Raw genomic sequence first — 19937 nt, 5'->3', positions numbered from 1 at the left:
GCATGCTGTTTGTAACTTTGTTTTACTACCAGCAGAGCTAGAGCTGTAATATCCGAGTCGTGACTGGGCTTATTGTCTAAAATCTCAGTCCAGCAGACAAATTTTTAATTGATAAACAATATCTAATTATACAGTATCTAATTGACAATGTTTGGAACGAATAGAAGGTAAGAAGAAATTAGATGAACTGCAATTTGTTTTGGGGTTGGATATGGTGTCCCCCTCCCCCACGCCTGAAAAAAAGAAAAAAGATATGCAAATAGATGAGGACATTATTTCGGCAAGGTGTAATAATCTCCTTGTGGATCTTGGAAACAAAATTGTGAACTTTATATGGTTGTGAGCCAGCAATTTATGCAGTTTCATCCAAATGACAGTATAAAACCAAGCCACTTGAGCCCTTAATGGGATTAAGGGTTTGAATCCTGTCCCCTAACTATCGAATTATCAAAAATAAATAAAAAATTGGCTATTGGTGGACCAAAAGAGAGGAAAAAATAATCATCCTATTTATACATTTTAAACTTGAATTATTTCGTAAATTTCAATTAACTTAATTAGTAAAAGTCATTTAATTAAATAATTAAAGTACTTTCAAAGTCAAAACTACTTATATTTTTAATGGTTGGTTTGAAAGCAGGTAGGACAATGAAAATTTAGAAATTGCTCATCTTTTCAATTGTTCCAATAGTATTGGATTTTAAAAATAAATAAATAAATTGTTTTCACTATCTAGCAAGTTGAAACTGATCGTATTTTTATTCTTAAGTTTGAGTGTATTATACCAAGAAAAATATTGTATTTGACTTTTTGAAAATTGTATTTTCATTTATTTACGTTGAAAATCTAGGACAGACTATTAATCTAGCAAAATGTTCAAACACCACATGTATCAAGCTTGCAAAATGATCTTAATTTTGACTAATATTGAGCAAATACATACATACAAGTATTGCATTTTTTAAAAAATTTATTGGGTGAGTACAATTATTCAAGAATTGACTATAACATGTTATTAGGTATTACGCCTTATCGTAATTTATTTAGATAAACTTTATTTATCATTTCTTTATCTCTCTTAGTCTTGAGGGTATAATTCGATTTTTAATATTATTATATTATTTAAATATTATGAATGGTGATAGTAATTCTTTTTTATTTTTTTAGAATCAATGATGATAATAATTGATAGACATAATCACATAATGTTTAACAAATATCTAAGGTTGTCAAAATCAGGATCTGACGTAAGATCGTTAAAGGTAGGCGGGATCGTAAATCGTAGGATCGCACCGTGAATCGTAAGATCCTACATATTTTCAAATTTAAGGCAAAAAACACATTGATAATAACTTTGTATGTTAAATAATCACGTAAATTATAAATTCATCTATAAAAAAACTAAGATTTGCATCATAATGATATAATTTGCATGTCATATATCGCTAAGTCTATACTAACGAAATAAATATATTTAAGTTTTGACCCAGTAAATCTAAAAAGTTCAATAAATGTTTAATTAGTAACCAAATACCAAAATATTTATCAAAACATATGGCAAATATTTTCCAAATTTTAAGTTTCAAGTTTGAAATCCAAAATAAGTTAGCAAATGGAAACTAACTAACTACAATATGAAATCCAAAAGCAAGATAAATATTAAGGTGAAGTGAACATTTAATTATTTCCATTCTAAAGTTCTTATAACCACCGTCCTAAATTCCTAATCATTATCATCAATTTCATCATCTATGTAGACATTATATATTTGTAAACTAAAGTTGCAAAAGACATCAAGATACAATTTACACACTCAACTATTCAAGTTATACTACTCAGCAACAATTAAAGAACATTCTCAAAAAAATCAATCAATCAATATACAAATACAATTGTACAAGCATAATTGATAAAATTATATATAAAAAAAATACTTTAGTAATATTAGAATACAAATTAGTATATTGATCAAACAAATTTAACAACATTAGAGCTTAAAATGCAACAAAGCCAACATCAAATTCTTCAATTAGAAATGAAGCAGGATTCCTTCATTTTAATTACAAGTGAACTAGAAATTAGAAAACATTTGCTTAGATTAACATAATTTTATAAAAATAAAATAAAAAGTCATACCATCACAACATAAAAAAATAAAAAATAAAAACCTTTAAAGTTTCATCAAAACAAAAAATTTATCCCATAAAAAAAAATAAAACCAAAAATTTATGTTTTTGGTAGGATCCCATATGATCCTATGATCTTTCTGTTTTTATAATCCTAGTGCGATCCTAAACGTTTTGGTGAGATAAGATCATAAAATCATGCAATCCTACGATCCAAATCGCAATTTTAACAATCTTGCAAATATCTATAAATTAATATTACTAAATATATGTCATGCCTCAAGACTAAATATAGTGGCTCTAAAGATTGAATGTTTTCTAATAATGTTTTAGAATTTAACAACAAATAATATTAAGTTGTCTCTTTTTAAGCAAAATAAAATAAATAAATTGATGAGTTTGAAATGAGTTTGAAATGAGTTTGAAAGGAGTTTGGATTCATTAAATATACGTGGAACAAATTTAAGATTAAATTGCTAAAATTTAATAAAATTGGGAATGAGTTTGAGATCTATATTATTAAATAAATTTGGGTTTAAAATAAGTACAGTCAACCCAAATCTATCTTTCCCTATTTGTAGGTTAGTGCACTAAAATGAACTGACTTAGACTAAAGTGAAAACGAATGGACTGAACTGGACGAGGACATTATTTCGGCAAGGTGTAATAATTTCTCCTTGTGGATCTTGGAAACAAATGGCATGTTTGGTAATGTTGTTCTAATAATATTGTTTAAATATTATGAAAATACGCATGGTTGAAAGAGTGTTGTGAAAAATTATATGGTGTCATTTAAACAACGAAAACTGTTGATTAAATAACACAACCAAACATGCCCAAAATTGTTCTGTTATCTGCTTATTAATTGGATTGGAAAGTGTTAGAGAAGTAGAAAGATGAAATTATTATATTTATATAGCACGTTTTTACTCAATCCCTTATTTTAATTTAATGGCATTGGGTCCTTTTTTTTACCGGGGCTCAGCTCGTAAAATTGGACTAGTCGAATTTGTGATGGACACGAAACTAAAACAACGTAATAGTAATAAAAACCCAATTAATCGAAGCCGTTGATATATAATTATATCAGTGGCAGTGATTGGAACACGTAATCAAATCAAAACATATTAATCCCTATGATTAAATTTTTACCATAATCAACTTTTCATTATAAATAAATAAAGAACCGAAGAAAAGAATCTAAACACAGGAAACCGAGTTGGTTTAGTTCTAGGAAAGTAAAGTGCACACGGTGGAATCAAAACAAAAGCTGTCTGTTCTGTTCTGTTCAGTTCAGTCTTCTTCCAAAGTCTTCTACAACCCCCAAAAAAAAAAAGAAAACGCCTCAAAGACAGAGAGAGAGAGAGAGAGAGAGAGAGAGAATGGAGCAGCAAGGTTTTACTAAGGTTCGATGCCAACGAATTGGGTGCGATGCCATGTTCTCCGAGGACGACAACCCCGAAGGTTCTTGTCAATACCATGCTTCGGTATGCCCTATTATTTTTCTTTTCTTTTTCCACTTTTAATTATGTGATTTTTTTAATATATATATTGTGTGTGAAAGTATACCTTAAAGTCTGGAAGACAATTTGAGTCTAATACCTATGTTTAATTATTAGTATCCAGATATTAAATATATTCTCAAAGATCAAATTGGAAGCTGAATTATGTTACATTTTTTTTTCTTCTCCTAGAAAGTTTAATTATTGAATATCACTATGTCCTCTGAATTTACTAATTAGATTTTCATCTTGCATATGCTTGGGTTTGGTTTTCCTTCGTGGCGGTATTCCTTTTAACTAGGGAGTAAGTATTTCTCTTTTCTTTTTTCTTTTTTTTTTTCTTTTTTTTTTAATTATCTATTTCACTCTGTATCCTTTTATATTTATTATTCAAACTTAAAATTTTTTTTTTTTTTTTTTTAAATCCAGCCAATATTTCATGATGGGTCAAAAGAGTGGAGTTGTTGCAAGAAGAGAAGTCATGACTTCAGCGATTTTTTGGCGATTCCAGGGTAAGTGCACTGTTTTTTGAAGTAAAGATTTTATTTTACAAACATCTTGCTTGATGTGAATTTGGATTTGGATTTGGATTTATATTTTTTTGTTGACACCCAAATACTTAGTACTTTAATTCCATCATGATTTGCACGAGATAGGTCTCATGTACACTGCTTATTGTTACATTTAGTGGAAGCATTTTATTTTATTTTTAAAATTTTGTCATTAATGCGAGAGCGATTGTTTTCAAGTGAGCTTCTTTTTTGTGATCTTGGAGAAAACTCCACATCATAGTATGATAATTGTGATGTATATTATGCAGAATACAGTGGTTCAGTTAAATGTTTGTGGAGAATCATAATGCCTTTTGTAAAAATCATCTTCCACTGTTAGGTTGTCGGAAAAAGAACCCCTGATATTTTCTTAGAAATAAGGAGAAGAAGAATGTAGAAAACTTTGCTGGACCTTATAAAATCTATAAGGCCCATTAACTCATGGTTTAGCGTTAAAATATGTATTCACTCAAGATGCCTCTTTCTCGTTCTCCAAAACTTCTGGAGTCTGGTGTCACCTATAAGGCTAGCAATGTGTCAACTAGTGAAATAGAGTAACTGCGATAAATGGTTATACATAAGTACTTCAGTTTATCCAAGGTATTCATCACAACATTACTGTGGGCGTTGAATTCATGTCCAGTGAGTTTGCTGCTGAACACATCCATTCTATTAACTTCTCTGGCATTTTATTTATGAGATAAATATACATCTCTTATTCCCATCTTTCAGGCACTTGATAGTGTATTGATATCCCCATTACAATTTGGTGATTGGATGTGCGTGTTGATCAAGACACCTCACTAACTCATATCACCATCCGATTGAGTGGTTCACGTAAAATTCTATCTTTTTTTTTTTATTTTGTCTATTTTGTTTGTAGCACAACTCATAAGATAATAGTTTAGTGCAGCAATTGCCTAAGAGATATTCCCAAGTTTAATCCTGTCTCTTACCCAGTTGACCTCTTTTTAAAGGGGATATTTTATCATCGTTATGATAAGTAGGTTTGTCCATTACTAATTTAATTTCGTGGAATGAAAGCTAGGGGCATATAGAATTAACTTTTGAATGAGACTAGCCTGTAATGATGATTCATCTAAAATGTTACCAAAAGGGAACTCGCTTCCTCATCTCATTGTCAACAACCAAAGTTGAGCATGTGACTTCAGAGTGAGAAAGGAGATTAGTTTGAGTTCCCTTTAAAATTTCACTTTTGGAATAATCCTTTACTTAAACTTTTATTAATGAGATGGATGGGGATGATGGAAGCTTTGACATGAGGTAAGGTGCATCGACGTGGCACAAAATAGCAGCCTGCTTAGGACATGATTTAAACAGCTAGCTTTCATGATGTTATCACAATGGACTCAAATTGAAAATCTTTACTACTATGTTAGGAACTTGAAATAATTGTTGTAACAATTGTTGTAATCCCTTTAGTTAGTTAGTTAGTTGAGATAAGGATGAGTTAGTTAGGATTTGAGCACATGTAGCTCATTTAACACATGGTTTAATTCATAGGGCTTTGTTAGGAACCTGGTGGTTCCTAATGGGGATTGATGCGAATTATAAGGGAATGGATGGGGATTGTAGGGAAATTGACTTAATTCGAGGTAGTCACCCTCCATAGAGAAATAGAGAGATTAAGAGAGAGAGAGATGCACTAATGCACTAACAAATTGGTTTATTCTTCATTGATATCTAATATTGAATTACAATCATGTATTTATAGGAGATTAGCTCTAATCTTATTGGCCCACATGACTTAAGATAATTGGCTAATTAATTCAACATGTGCCCTATGAATTAAACCATGTGTTAAATGAGCTACATGTGCTCAAATCCTAACTAACTCATCCTTATCTCAACTAACTAACTAACTAAAGGGATTACAACAATTGTTACAACAATTATTTCATGTTCCTAACATACTAATTCATCTAAATAAGGTGTCATGTCTGTTGAAGTAGTACATAACCACGAGGAATAACCCAGTTTTATCACACATTTAAAATTTTCCTAATCAATGCAAATTATGCTTTTGATAAATATATGATACTGGTACCAAAGCTCTCATTCTGGTTGCATTAATTAAACAGTGTTATCTATTCTTGACAGGTTTCTTTAATTATAATTATCTATGTATATTTATGTCAGTATATGTTGTTAAAGCTTTCTTTTATTAATGAAGATGTAAGACAGGCAAGCACACAACTGAGAAGCCAGTGTTGACAAAGCCAACTCCTAGTCCAAAGAATCCAGTTCCTGTTCCCTCTCCAAGTTCTACAACAGATGCATCTCCAAAAGAGACTTGCCCTAGGTGCCGGCAAGGTTTCTTTTGCTCTGATCATGGTAACCTTTAATATCCTTTTAGTTTAGTTTGTTAATAGTTGTTTGTGTTTCTCATATAAATGAAGTATTGCAAACCAGATTGCGTTTCACAAATCTGCAACATTTTTAAGGAATTTTTCCTCCCATAAATTATGGGTGGATGGTGAAGTAACCTCATTTATATCAAGCAAAATAATATCCTTTTAGTTTAGCATATTAATAGTTGTTGAATTCCTGTTTCAAGGTACTTTATTGCTTAGCTTCCCCACTACTATAGGAATAATTTATTCTCTCTAAGCTGAAGCAAGTCTGTCTTTTCTAGGTTCACAGGCTAAAGTGACAAATTCAAAAATAGATAACACTATGGACACATCTGCACCTACCAACATAAATGTTCAGAGCTCTCCTGCTCCTGCAAAGAAGGTTGTTGATATTAATCAACCCCAAACATGCAAAAATCCTGGCTGTGGTAAGACTTTCAAGGAAAAGGATAATCATGACACTGCATGTAGTCACCATCCTGGGCCTGCTGTTTTCCATGATCGTATGAGAGGGGTGAGATATATAATTCTTTTCAAGTCTATTTATGATTGTGTTGCCTTATTGATAACTAAATTTAAAAACAATGCTTTTATTGTATGTTTGATACTGCAGTGGAAGTGTTGTGACATCCATGTAAAGGAATTTGACGAGTTCATGGGCATTCCACCTTGCACCAAAGGATGGCATAATGCTAATCCATCATCTTAACAAAGCAGAGGCCTCCAGCTGCAAGGATGAGTTGTTTCTGTTGTCACTGCTTTCTGTTTTTTCGGTTGATTTGGTTCTTTTACCTGGGGGGTCAGTTCTATTAAAATGAACCTAATTACTTTTTTTTTCCTCTCCGAACTGTGATGAACTTCCATAATTTAAAACACTTCTAATATTTTCGGATGTGAAATGTGAATTTGGCATTTTGAGATTATTTGCTAAACCAGTCTTATGCATGTGACACTATTTCTAAAAAATGTTTTCAAACTACCATGCATGAAATTCTTTTTCTTTATTCAACTCATCTTTTTATTTTTAGTGTTTTTTTTTTTTCTTTCAATAATTAACCCCACCACTGCAATAGTAAAAACTGTAAAATGAAACCACTTTAAGTATGGCTGTGAGTGGCTGACTGGGTTTGGACTTTGAGGGACAGATGTTGACTGTAAGTTAAGGAGTTCGGTGCCTACATTTTCCTTTATAGACTCTGGCAGGACCACGACTTTTCGATGTATTACTAATTTACTATTGCTCTTCAGAATAAAAATGGTGACCATAATCTTGTACTAAAATATTTCCTACGAAGTTGACAAACAATTAGCATAGATGGCTAGATACATCAACTCTTTCATAATTTTTTTTTTCTTAATGCTAAAAGTGACGAGAGTTGTACTTGATAGTTTGTAAAATCGTATTAGTGGTGGGTTTATTTGGAAATCAACAATATGTTACCTTAGTAGGTCGTAAAACAGTAGTACAAAAATATTATGTATATAGCATTATAGTTTGATAAATACCCCTTTTTAACTTGTCGATTCCTTGTTACAAAGGCAAGGTACACAATACATGTTCCTTTTAAAAGATGTTAGGGCCTCTCAAGTCTACCCAGCCGTAACTGGCCTTCACCTAATGGGCTTACATGAACAGGAGCATGCAACCAAATCCTAGGATTTGTCTATGGGTCGTGCGTCAAGAGAATTCATTAAGTATAGTAAGGGACGTGAGAGTCAAGCAAGCATATGAGCACACAAACATCTAAGCATGCGGGCATGTGAGTTTTTAGGCATGTATGCGTATGAACATCCAAGCATGTGAACATGTAAGGATATGAATAAGTGAGCATACAAACATCAAAACATATTAACATCTAAGTATGTGAATATGTAAATATATACACATGTAAGCATCAAGTCGGACATGTGATCATCAAAGCATGTAAGCTTGTCTTATATGCTTGATGCAACCATTAACTAAACATGTTCTAGTGGATCAAGGATGTAGCAATTAGTTGAGCACGCAACTATTAATTAAAACAAGTGATAGTTAATCAAACACGTAACAATTAATAAAGCATGTGATTTTTTTTTTTTTGAGAAAAAAACACACACACACAAGGGAGAGAAAAAGAAGTTCTAACACAAAAGCACACCACAACTCCACTCAAAAGTCATTGTAACTTTTAAGGGATGGTAAGACAAGTTATATTACACAGAATACACTCTCTTAAGCAATGTGAAGCATGTGAGAATTAATTAAACATGTGAACATCAATGCTAGCATGCAACTAGTAGTTGGACACATGACAATTAATTAAGCACACCGTAGAAGGAAAGAATTGATCATGAAATTTTGAATTTATCTTAAGTATGTGACTAATCCCTATTAGGCATTTAATTCAGAAAATCCAAGTGTTTAAAGTTTAGGATCAAATGCATTTTGAGTGAAGTTGTGGTGTGTTTTTATGTTAGAACTGCTTTCCCTCTCCCTTGTGCATGTATGTTTGTTTCTAAAAAGAAAAAGAAAAAAAGATTCAAATTAGAGATTAAATTCAATATGTGATGTAAAACTCATGTTTTACCCCTCCAATCCTAATATGCCACATCACCTTATCACATATTTAAGAATAAATACAACCACACTCAATCAATTCTAATACCCATATATAAATCCAACTAAATTGGGAGTTTATTGAGATGTTATGAAGTGTGATAGAATGTATCAAATTTTAAGTAAAATGCTAATGTATCAATCTCTTATTGAATGGTATAAAAATGAGTTTTACACCCCATCCTTTGAACTCTTTAAAAAAAGGTATGAGTTTAAATTCAAACTAAACCTTGACTTATTTAGAGATACACACCCATTTATTGCATATTACCTCAATTAAAACTATGACCACTTTTTCCTTCCTAATTCAAGAGCATCTTTTATTACTTGCCAAATTCCATTCTCAACTTCAAATCAAATTAATTTCTAAATATCACTATCTTCCAAAATATGACTTATGAAATAGTTGGCAAATGATTTAATTCTCATTTATGATCACTATCTTTCCAAACCATGGCAACCAATTCCTAATGTTAGCCGATCTGGACAGTTTTGCAATCGGCCTAGAAAAAGGATTTTGGGCCAAAATTTGGGTTGTGTAGGTCACAAATTGGGATTTTAGGCCATAAAGTATGCTAATCATTTTGATAACGATTTGATTCTTCGTCATTGGAGCTAAAAACTTCAGCTAAAAACTATAACAAAATAAGGTGTCTACACCGACGCTTATGCTACTTTTATTGTTAAGCATTAATCACATGTTATTAATCACATGTTAACATTTTAACAGTTTGTAAGAGCAATTCCTGCCTCTAAAATTGAAGAGTCAAGGGATATTCTTTTGTGACAAATGAAACGTGGATATAACATAACAGATTTCACAAGCATATCGTACATTATATAAACCGTGAGGTAGACTAATATTTGCCGTGGCCATCAAGTCGTGTTACAGGAGTACAAATGTTTTGAATATCGACAATCTCAATCAATAAGTTCTTTACCCATCCTTCCATAGCTTTATTTATGAAAGTTAGGTTGAAGTTTGAACATCATTCCTCAACCCTAAGTCAAGGGTTCATTAGAAGATTACAAGGCCCAGAAAAGTTTGATGTGAGGATTATATCATTTCCACTCAAAAAACGTGTGCAAGCACATCTGGTCCAGAGTAACTGGTTTCAAAGAGAGACTAAATCTTGTCAAGAAAGATCATGAATTGAGTTATTTCTAGTTGTAAATGTCCAGTACTCTAGAAACGTTGACATGAAGAGGACAACAAGACATAGCATGTGAATATGTGATCTCCTTCTATATCTTGTCCTCTTCAAATTTTGTTGTCTCTCTTCAGCATTCTACAACGAGTTTCTTCTCTTATTACAGAAAAAAAGGGAAGAGAGAGGAAAAATCAAGCTGATATTGGTGCTATTAGTTCACACGAGGTCTAAAGACATGTGAAACGATTTTCATACCAAGCAAAACATCTTGTTAACAATATTATATTTCAACTAAACAGACTGATCTAATTGAGTCAACCCAAACTCAGGTCTTGCCTTGGACATTTGACAGGTAGAAGCAACCAATATAATCAATAGGGGAAAAATAGGGGGAAGAGAAGAAAAGTAGATAGGAGGAGAAGTACAAGGAGAGAGATTGACAAATTTTTGGAATTGTGTTTTTCCTAAACATACAGGTGAATGTCTTCTATTTCAGAATAAACCCCAAGCATTTGGAATTTTCGAATAACTTCACATAATCTAAACTTTCTACAATATTTGCCCTTTGTACAATGTTAAAATGGCACTTCACTTTCCAACCCTAGGGTATTTGCAACGTCCCTCTAAACTATAAATTTAAGCAATCATACCCCTAAATTATGAGATTAGTTGAAACATCCCACATTCTCAATTACCAAATTTTCCATCCTATCAAACCTTAATTTTCACATGCTTATCAAGTGATCTCATATTGAAGATGCAATTTACCCAAAGCTTCGTTTGTTTTTCTACAACGAGTTTCTTCTCTTATTACAGAAAAAAAGGGAAGAGAGAGGAAAAATCAAGCTGATATTGGTGCTATTAGTTCACACGAGGTCTAAAGACATGTGAAACGATTTTCATACCAAGCAAAACATCTTGTTAACAATATTATATTTCAACTAAACAGACTGATCTAATTGAGTCAACCCAAACTCAGGTCTTGCCTTGGACATTTGACAGGTAGAAGCAACCAATATAATCAATAGGGGAAAAATAGGGGGAAGAGAAGAAAAGTAGATAGGAGGAGAAGTACAAGGAGAGAGATTGACAAATTTTTGGAATTGTGTTTTTCCTAAACATACAGGTGAATGTCTTCTATTTCAGAATAAACCCCAAGCATTTGGAATTTTCGAATAACTTCACATAATCTAAACTTTCTACAATATTTGCCCTTTGTACAATGTTAAAATGGCACTTCACTTTCCAACCCTAGGGTATTTGCAACGTCCCTCTAAACTATAAATTTAAGCAATCATACCCCTAAATTATGAGATTAGTTGAAACATCCCACATTCTCAATTACCAAATTTTCCATCCTATCAAACCTTAATTTTCACATGCTTATCAAGTGATCTCATATTGAAGATGCAATTTACCCAAAGCTTCGTTTGTTTCAATAAAAAACCTTATGTGAAGATTGTTTTCTACATTTTTTTTTTTTTTTTTTTGTATTTGGTAGTATTAGGGGGAAAAAAATGAGTCAAAGGAAAATAATCTTTTAACTTCCATAGTTCCCTTCTTTATCTTAGCATAAAATAGAGTTGTTTTCCACTTAAATTTTCTAGAAAAATACTTTATATCACGCGAAACTAAATAAGAGAAGTCAAGAGCTAATTTTCCAACTCATTTTAAGGTCACTACCAAACCTAAAAAAAATGAAATAGTTTTCTAGAAAATATTTTTTGGAAAATAATTTATTTTCTAGAAAATGCTAATGTTGAAAGTTGAAACAAACAAATTAAAGAATATTATTTACCCTATATCTATGAAGCACAGACACTTCATTTAGGGTATTGTACCCATGTCAAACACTCGACACGCCTGAGACACTTTTGCATGTTTGTCCCAGTTCCATCATTTTATAATATAAAAAAAATTGTGGAACACAATTGGAACATGAGAACAAGATGAATTGAATACCTTTTCACCAAAAAAAAAAAAATCATGTTTTAATAGCAACAGTGCATATACCATTACGCACCATTGGTATGATGGTCATTCCACAAATATAAATACTTGAAAAATGTGAGGGAATAAAGGCCACAGTTCAAATCTTTAGAAATGAACTTTACACACATATAAAGAAAATCTAAAGTTAGCCAAGAAATCTCACTCTGCCAATATAAAATACTACACTCAAAGTAATATAAAAGACAATATATATCACTCTTCATGGCAGAATCCTCATGGTTGGAAAAGACAAAGTAAGACTTGAAAAACCCACCTAATATTTGTAGTCAATATAAAAAACTAGCAGACAAAGAACAAAAAAAAAAAAAAAGACTTGTAAGCAGTAACCGAAAATTGCAAAGAATGACAGACAAAGAAAAAGAAAGACTGGCAGACAATAGGTGTCTCACCGAAAATTTGATGAATAGCAGCAGCTTCGCTTTGCAGAAAACGGGCATAACAACGTGATCAGTAGGGTGCGAAAATGATAGGCCTTTTTAAAAAAAAAAAATTTACGGCTGATATTAAAGGGTTTTTTTTTTTAGGAGTTTTAACAAAAATTTCATTAAACCTAAATCCATTCTATCCTATTCCTCCCAATTTTGGGGAACAAAAATTTGAGGTTTCAAGGAAAAATAGAAGAATGAGCGTTCCCTCCTAACTATTACATTCTCTCTCCCTTAAACTTTCTTACAAGGGAATGGATATTTCATTCCCTCCATTAAAACTCTCAAACAATGGGAGGAAATAATATTCTAAAAATATTCATTTCATTCCACTTCATACCCTCCTTCCAAACGAAGTTTAAATTAGGTTAGAGTAGGATTCTCTTTTAAAGCCAAAAAAAAAAAAAACAACAGTGCATATGAAAAATAATAAGTATTCTTATTTTTGGTTTGTATTTGATTTCTAAACATCATTTAATAGTTTGGATACACTTTATTATCCATTATTACTCTTAAATTAATATATACTTAACATTTATAAAAAAATATAAATGTTTAACAATATATAGAAAATATAACTAAAAATATATTTAATAATTATTCAATAGACATGTCTTGCCAAATCTGTGTCCTATATTTTTAGAAAATGTTGTGTCGAACCCATACCCATACTCGTATCCGTGTTTGTTTCCTAAACCTATATACTTTGAATTTAAAATGGGTTAACAAGTAATCTCGTGCAAGCTCCGGAGGTCACAATGATGTATTTGAATAAATTCACATTATGAAAGGATCTATTTACAGATACAGAAAATCTTGGGGTAAATTCTCAAATAGCCCAAACTGATATTCCTTTCTTCATATAAAATCCATATGAATGTGGCACCGCTTAATTTGTATCTGATGCTTCCTTTCATATCAATCCAATTTCTTTTTGCCCACCTGTTTATAGACACAGCAGCAGTAGCATAGTATTCTACAGGAAGAATGCTGAACACAACATATCTAAACCAAACTTTATGGCCTTCTACTCAACAAACACCTGCTCTCTATGCCTCTGGCACATCTTCATGTAGCAGGCTTTCAGGCCACCAAAGAGGTCCATGTCCTAACTTTAAAAACAGCATCTTCTTTCTAAACATGTAACAATTAATAAAGCATGTGAGTTTTTTTTTTTTTTTTTTTTTTTTTTTGAGAAACAAACACACACACACAAGGGAGAGAAAAAGAGGTTCTAACACAAAAACACACCACAACTCCACTCAAAAGTCATTGTAACTTTTAAGGGATGGTGAGACAAGTTATATTACACACAATACACTCTCTTAAGCAATGTGAAGCATGTGAGAATTAATTAAACATGTGAACATCAATGCTAGCACGCAACCAGTAGTTAGACACATGACAATTAATTAAGCACACTGTAGAAGGAAAGAATTGATCATGAAATTTTGAATTTATCTTAAGTATGTGACTAATCCCTATTAGGCATTTAATTCAGAAAATCCAAGTGTTTAAAGTTTAGGATCAAATGCATTTTGAGTGGAGTTGTGGTGTGCCTTTGTGTTAGAACCCATTTCCCTCTCCCTTGTGCATGTATGTTTGTTTCTAAAATAAAAGAACAAAATATTCAAATTAGAGATTAAATTCAATAAGGATGTGATGTAAAACTCATGTTTTACCCTTCCAAGCCCAATATGTCACATCACCTTATCACATATTTATGAATAAATACAACCACACTCAATCAATTCTAATACTCATATATAAATCCAACCAAATTGAGAGTTTATTGAGATGTTATGAAGTGTGGTAGAATGTATTGAATTTTAAGTAAAATGCTAATGTAACAATTTCTTATTGAATTGTATAAAAATGAGTTTTACACCCCATCCTTTGAACTCTTTAAAAAAAGGTATGAATTTAAATTCAAACTAAACCTTGACTTATTTAGAGATACACACCCATTTATTGCACATTACCTCAATTAAAACTATGACCACTTTTTCCTTCCTAATTCAAGAGCATGACTCAATCTTAGCATTTAACACCCCAATCATCTTTTATTACTTGCCAAATTCCATTCTCAACTTCAAATCAAATTAATTTCTTAATATCACTATCTTCCAAAATATGACTTATGAAATAGTTGGCAAATGATTTAATTCTCATTTATGATCACTATCTTTCCAAACCATGGCAACCAATTCCTAATGTTAGCCGATCTGGACAGTTTTGCAATCGGCCTAGAAAAAGGATTTTGGGCCAAAACTTGGGTTGTGTAGGTCACAATTTGGGATTTTAGGCCATAAAGTATGCTAATCATTTTGATAACGATTTGATTCTTCGTCATTGGAGCTAAGAACTTCGGCTAAAAACTATAACAAAATAAGGTGTCTACACCGACGCTTATGCTACTTTTATTGTTAAGCATTAATCACATGTTATTAATCACATGTTCACATTTTAACAGTTTGTAAGAGCAATTCCTGCCTATAAAATTGAAGAGTCAAGGGATATTCTTTTGTGACAAATGAAACGTGGATATAACATAACAGATTTCACAAGCATGTCGTACATTATATAAACCGTGAGGTAGACTAATATTTGCCGTGGCCATCAAGTCGTGTTACAGGAGCACAAATCTTTTGGATATCGACAATCTCAATCAATAAGTTCTTTACCCATCCTTCCATAGCTTTATTTATGAAAGTTAGGTTGAAGTTTGAACATCATTCCTCAACCCTAAGTCAAGGGTTCATTAGAAGAGTGCAAGGCCAAGAAAAGTTTGATGTGAGGATTATATCATTTCCACTCAAAAAACGTGTGCAAGCACATCTGGTCCAGAGTAACTGGTTTCAAAGAGAGACTAAATCTTGTCAAGAAAGATCATGAATTGAGTTATTTCTAGTTGTAAATGTCCAGTACTCTAGAAACGTTGACATGAAGAGGACAACAAGACATGGCATGTGAATATGTGATCTCTTTGTATATCTTGTCCTCTTCAAATTTTGTTGTCTCTCTTCAGCATTATACAATGAGTTTCTTCTCTTACTACAGAAAAAAGGGAAGAGAGAAGAAAAATCAAGCTCATATTGGTGCTATTAGTTCACACGAGGTCTAAAGACATGTGAAACGATTTTCATACCAAGCAAAACATCTTGTTAACAATATTATATTTCAACTAAACAGACTGATCTAATAGAGTCAACCCAAACTCAGGTCTTGCCTTGGACATTTGACAGGTAGAAGCAACCAATATTATCAATTGGGGAAAAATAGGGGAAGAGAAGAAAAGTAGATAGGAGGAGAAGTACAAGGGGAGAGATTGACAAATTTTTGGAATTGTGTTTTTCCTAGACATACAGGTGAATGTCTTCTATTTCAGAATAAACCCCAAGCATTTGGAATTTTCGAATAACTTCACATAATCTAAACTTTCTACAATATTTGCCCTTTGTACAATGTTAAAATGGCACTTCACTTTCCAACCCTAGGGTATTTGCAACGTCCCTCTAAACTATAAATTTGAGCAATCATACCCCTAAATTATGAGATTAGTTGAAACATCCCACATTCTCAATTACCAAATTTTCCATCCTATCAAACCTTAATTTTCACATGCTTATCAAGTGATCTCATATTGAAGATGCAATTTACCCAAAGCTTCGTTTGTTTTAATAGAAAACCTTATGTGAAGATTGTTTTCTACATTTTTTTTTTTTCGTATTTGGTAGTATTAGGGGGAAAAAAATGAGTCAAAGGAAAATAATCTTTTAACTTCCATAGTTCCCTTCTTTATCTTAGCATAAAATAGAGTTGTTTTCCACTGAAATTTTCTAGAAAACTACTTTATATCACGCAAAACTAAATAAGAGAAGTCAAGAGCTAATTTTCCAACTCATTTTAAGGTCACTACCAAACCTAAAAAAAATGAAATAGTTTTCTAGAAAATACTTTTTGGAAAATAATTCATTTTCTAGAAAATGCTAATGTTGAATGTTGAAACAAACAAATTAAAGAATATTATTTACCCTATATCTATGAAGCACAGACACTTCATTTAGGGTGTTGTACCCATGTCAAATACTCGACACGCTTGAGACACTTTTGCATGTGTATCCCAGTTCTCTCATTTATAATAAAAAAAAAAATTGTGGAACACAACTGGAACATGAGAACAAGATGAATTGAATACCTTTTCACCAAAAAAAAAAAAAAATCATGTTTTAATAGCAACAATGCATATACCACTACACACAATTAGTGTGATGGTCATTCCACAAATATAAATACTTAAAAAATGTGTGAGAATAAGGGTCACGGTTCAAGCTTCACACACATATAAAGAAAATCTAAAGTTAGCCAAGAAATCTCACTCTGCCAATATAAAATACTACACACAAAGTAATATAAAAGACAATATATATCACTCTTCGTGGCAGAATCCTCATGGCTAGAAAAGACAAAGTAAGACTTGAAAAACCCACCTCCTCATGGCTAGAAAAGACAAAGTAAGACTTGAAAAACCCACCTAATATTTGTAGTCAATATAAAAAACTAGCAGACAAAGAACCAAAAAAAAAAAAAAAGACTTGTAAGCAGTAACCGAAAATTGCAAAGAATGACAGACAAAGAAAAAGAAAGACTGGCAGACAATAGGTGTCTCACCGAAAATTTGATGAATAGCAGCAGCTTCGCTTTGCAGAAAACGGGCATAACAACGTGAGCAGTAGGGTGCGAAAATGATAGGCTTTTTTTTTTTTTTTTTTTTTTTTATAAATTTTTTACGGCTGATATTAAAGGGTTTTTTTTTAATGAGTTTTAACAAAAATTTCATTAAACCTAAATTCATTCCATCCCATTCCTCCCAATTTTGGGGAACAAAAATTTGAGGTTTCAAGCAAAAATAAAAGAATAAGCGTTCCCTCCTAACTATTACATTCTCTCCCCCTTAAACTCTCTTATAAGGGAATGAATATTTCATTCCCTTCATTAAAACTCTCAAACAAGGGGAGGAAATAATATTCTAAAAATATTCATTTCATTCCACTTCATACCCTTCTCCCAAACGAAGTTTAAATTAGGTTAGAGTGGGATTCTATTTTAGAGCCAAAAATAAAAAAAAACAACAGTGCATATGAAAAATAATAAATATTCTTATTTTTTGTTTGTATTTGATTTTTAAACATCATTTAATAGTTTGGATACACTTTATTATCCATTATTACTCTTAAATTAATATATACTTAACATTTATAAAAAAATATGAATGTTTAACAATATATAGAAAATATAACTAAAAATATATTTAATAATTATTCAATAGACATGTCCTGCCAAATCTGTGTCCTATTTTTTTAGAAAATGTTGTGTCGAACCCATACCCATACTCGTATCCGTATTCGTGTTTGTTTCCTAACCCTATATACTTTGAATTTAAAATGGGTTAACAAGTAATCTCGTGCAAGCTCCGGAGGGCACAATGATGTATTTGAATAAATTCACATTATGAAAGGATCTATTTACAGATACAGAAAATCTTGGGGTAAATTCTCAAATAGCCCAAACTGATATTCCTTTCTTCATATAAAATCCATATGAATGTGGCACCGCTTAATTTGTATCTGATGCTTCCTTTCATATCAATCCAATTTCTTTTTGCCCACCTGTTTATAGACACAGCAGCAGTAGCATAGTATTCTACAGGAAGAATGCTGAACACAACATATCTAAACCAAACTTTATGGCCTTCTACTCAACAAACACCTGCTCTCTATGCCTCTGGCACATCTTCATGTAGCAGGCTTTCAGGCCACCAAAGAGGTCCATGTCCTAACTTTAAAAACAGCATCTTCTTTCTCACTCGGTGCTCCACAAAACCAGGCATTGACAGCAACAATGCAACAAATAAGAATCCTGCCATTGAACGAGATTCAAGTTCAAAATCTCAACATTTGGCAATTACTACACCAAATCAAGCACTAGCATCTACTTATTCTAGAGGTCTGGTGCATGACTTGGGTCCCAAAAACTGCTGGGATAGTGCAGAGATTGGCTCACCAGTTGTGAAAAGATACCTTGGAGACAATGAGGAAAGGTGGTACATGTGGTACCATGGAAGGTCTGATATTAACAAGACTTCCGAATCCATAGGATTAGCAGTTTCAAGCGACGGAATCCATTGGGATAGAGAAGAAGAGCATGTTAGATCATCCGAGGATGCAAGTTTGGTGATGAATTGCAGCAAGAATTGGTGGGCTTTTGACACACATAGTATCAGGCCTTCTGAGATGGTTATTTTGTGCAGCCAAATGTACAGCGCTGTTTACTGGCTTTATTACACAGGATATAGTTCTGAAGAAGTTAACTTACCAGGAGCTCCAAACATTTTACAGAACCCAGAAAGAATCCATGGTGAAGACGACAAGAAAGACAAAAGTCATAAAATTGGCAAAATTTTCAAGTCACTGCCAGGGCTGGCATGTAGTCAAGATGGCAGGCACTGGGCCAGAATTGAAGGGGACCATCACAGTGGAGCTTTGTTAGATGTGGGATCAGACAAGGAATGGGATTCTTTGTTTATTGCTGCACCTCACGTTGTAGTGCACAGCAACAATGACTTCAGGATGTATTATCATTCATATGATGTGGAAAATGGACAATATGCTCTAGGAATTGCAAGATCCAGAGATGGAATCAGATGGGTGAAACTGGGGAAGATCATTGGAGGGGGAGCAAAAGGTTCTTTTGATGAGCTTGGGGTCAAGAATGCTTGTGTGGTGAGAAACTGCAAAGAAGGAAACTATTTGATGGCATATGAGGGAGTTTCTGCAGATGGAATAAGGTGTATTGGGCTTGCAGTATCCCCAGATGGGCTGAAGAATTGGAAGAGACTTCAAGAAGACCCTGTTCTTAAGCCTTCGGAAGAAGATGGATGGGATAACAAAGGAGTGGGATCCCCATGTCTGATTCAGATGAAGGGTAATGTAGATAAATGGAGATTGTATTATGTAGGCGTTGGGTGTGGAGGAAGGAGTGGGATTGGATTGGCAGTTTCAGAAGGCAGTAACATAAGAAAGTTTAGGAGATGGGCAGATAAATGTAAGATAAATGTATAGAGCATTATTACCATGTCAGTGTATAACTATCTATCAAAAGATTTTCAATACTTCAATCAAACTATTGTTCACTATAA

General features: G+C 32.5%; 2 protein-coding genes across 2 annotated transcripts; both read left to right on the top strand.

Annotated features, from left to right (window-relative positions):
* Positions 1–3327: 3327 nt before the first annotated feature.
* On the top strand, positions 3328–7486 carry LOC111992955 (cysteine and histidine-rich domain-containing protein RAR1). Its single transcript, XM_024024802.2, has 6 exons — positions 3328–3613; positions 3930–3932; positions 4058–4140; positions 6374–6534; positions 6836–7068; positions 7168–7486. The coding sequence occupies exons 1-6, from the start codon at positions 3509–3511 to the stop codon at positions 7261–7263; spliced, it is 681 nt and encodes a 226-aa protein (XP_023880570.1). The 5' UTR covers positions 3328–3508; the 3' UTR covers positions 7264–7486.
* Positions 7487–18228: 10742 nt separating this feature from the next.
* On the top strand, positions 18229–19937 carry LOC111992967 (uncharacterized). Its single transcript, XM_024024817.2, has one exon. The coding sequence runs from the start codon at positions 18454–18456 to the stop codon at positions 19858–19860; it is 1407 nt and encodes a 468-aa protein (XP_023880585.1). The 5' UTR covers positions 18229–18453; the 3' UTR covers positions 19861–19937.

The sequence above is a fragment of the Quercus suber genome, unplaced genomic scaffold (assembly GCF_002906115.3).
Source record: "Quercus suber isolate HL8 unplaced genomic scaffold, Cork oak 2.0 scaffold_143, whole genome shotgun sequence".
NCBI classification, from domain to species: Eukaryota; Viridiplantae; Streptophyta; class Magnoliopsida; order Fagales; family Fagaceae; genus Quercus; species Quercus suber.
Note: the sequence above shows the minus strand (reverse complement) of the source record. Positions and strands in the feature narration are given on the sequence as shown.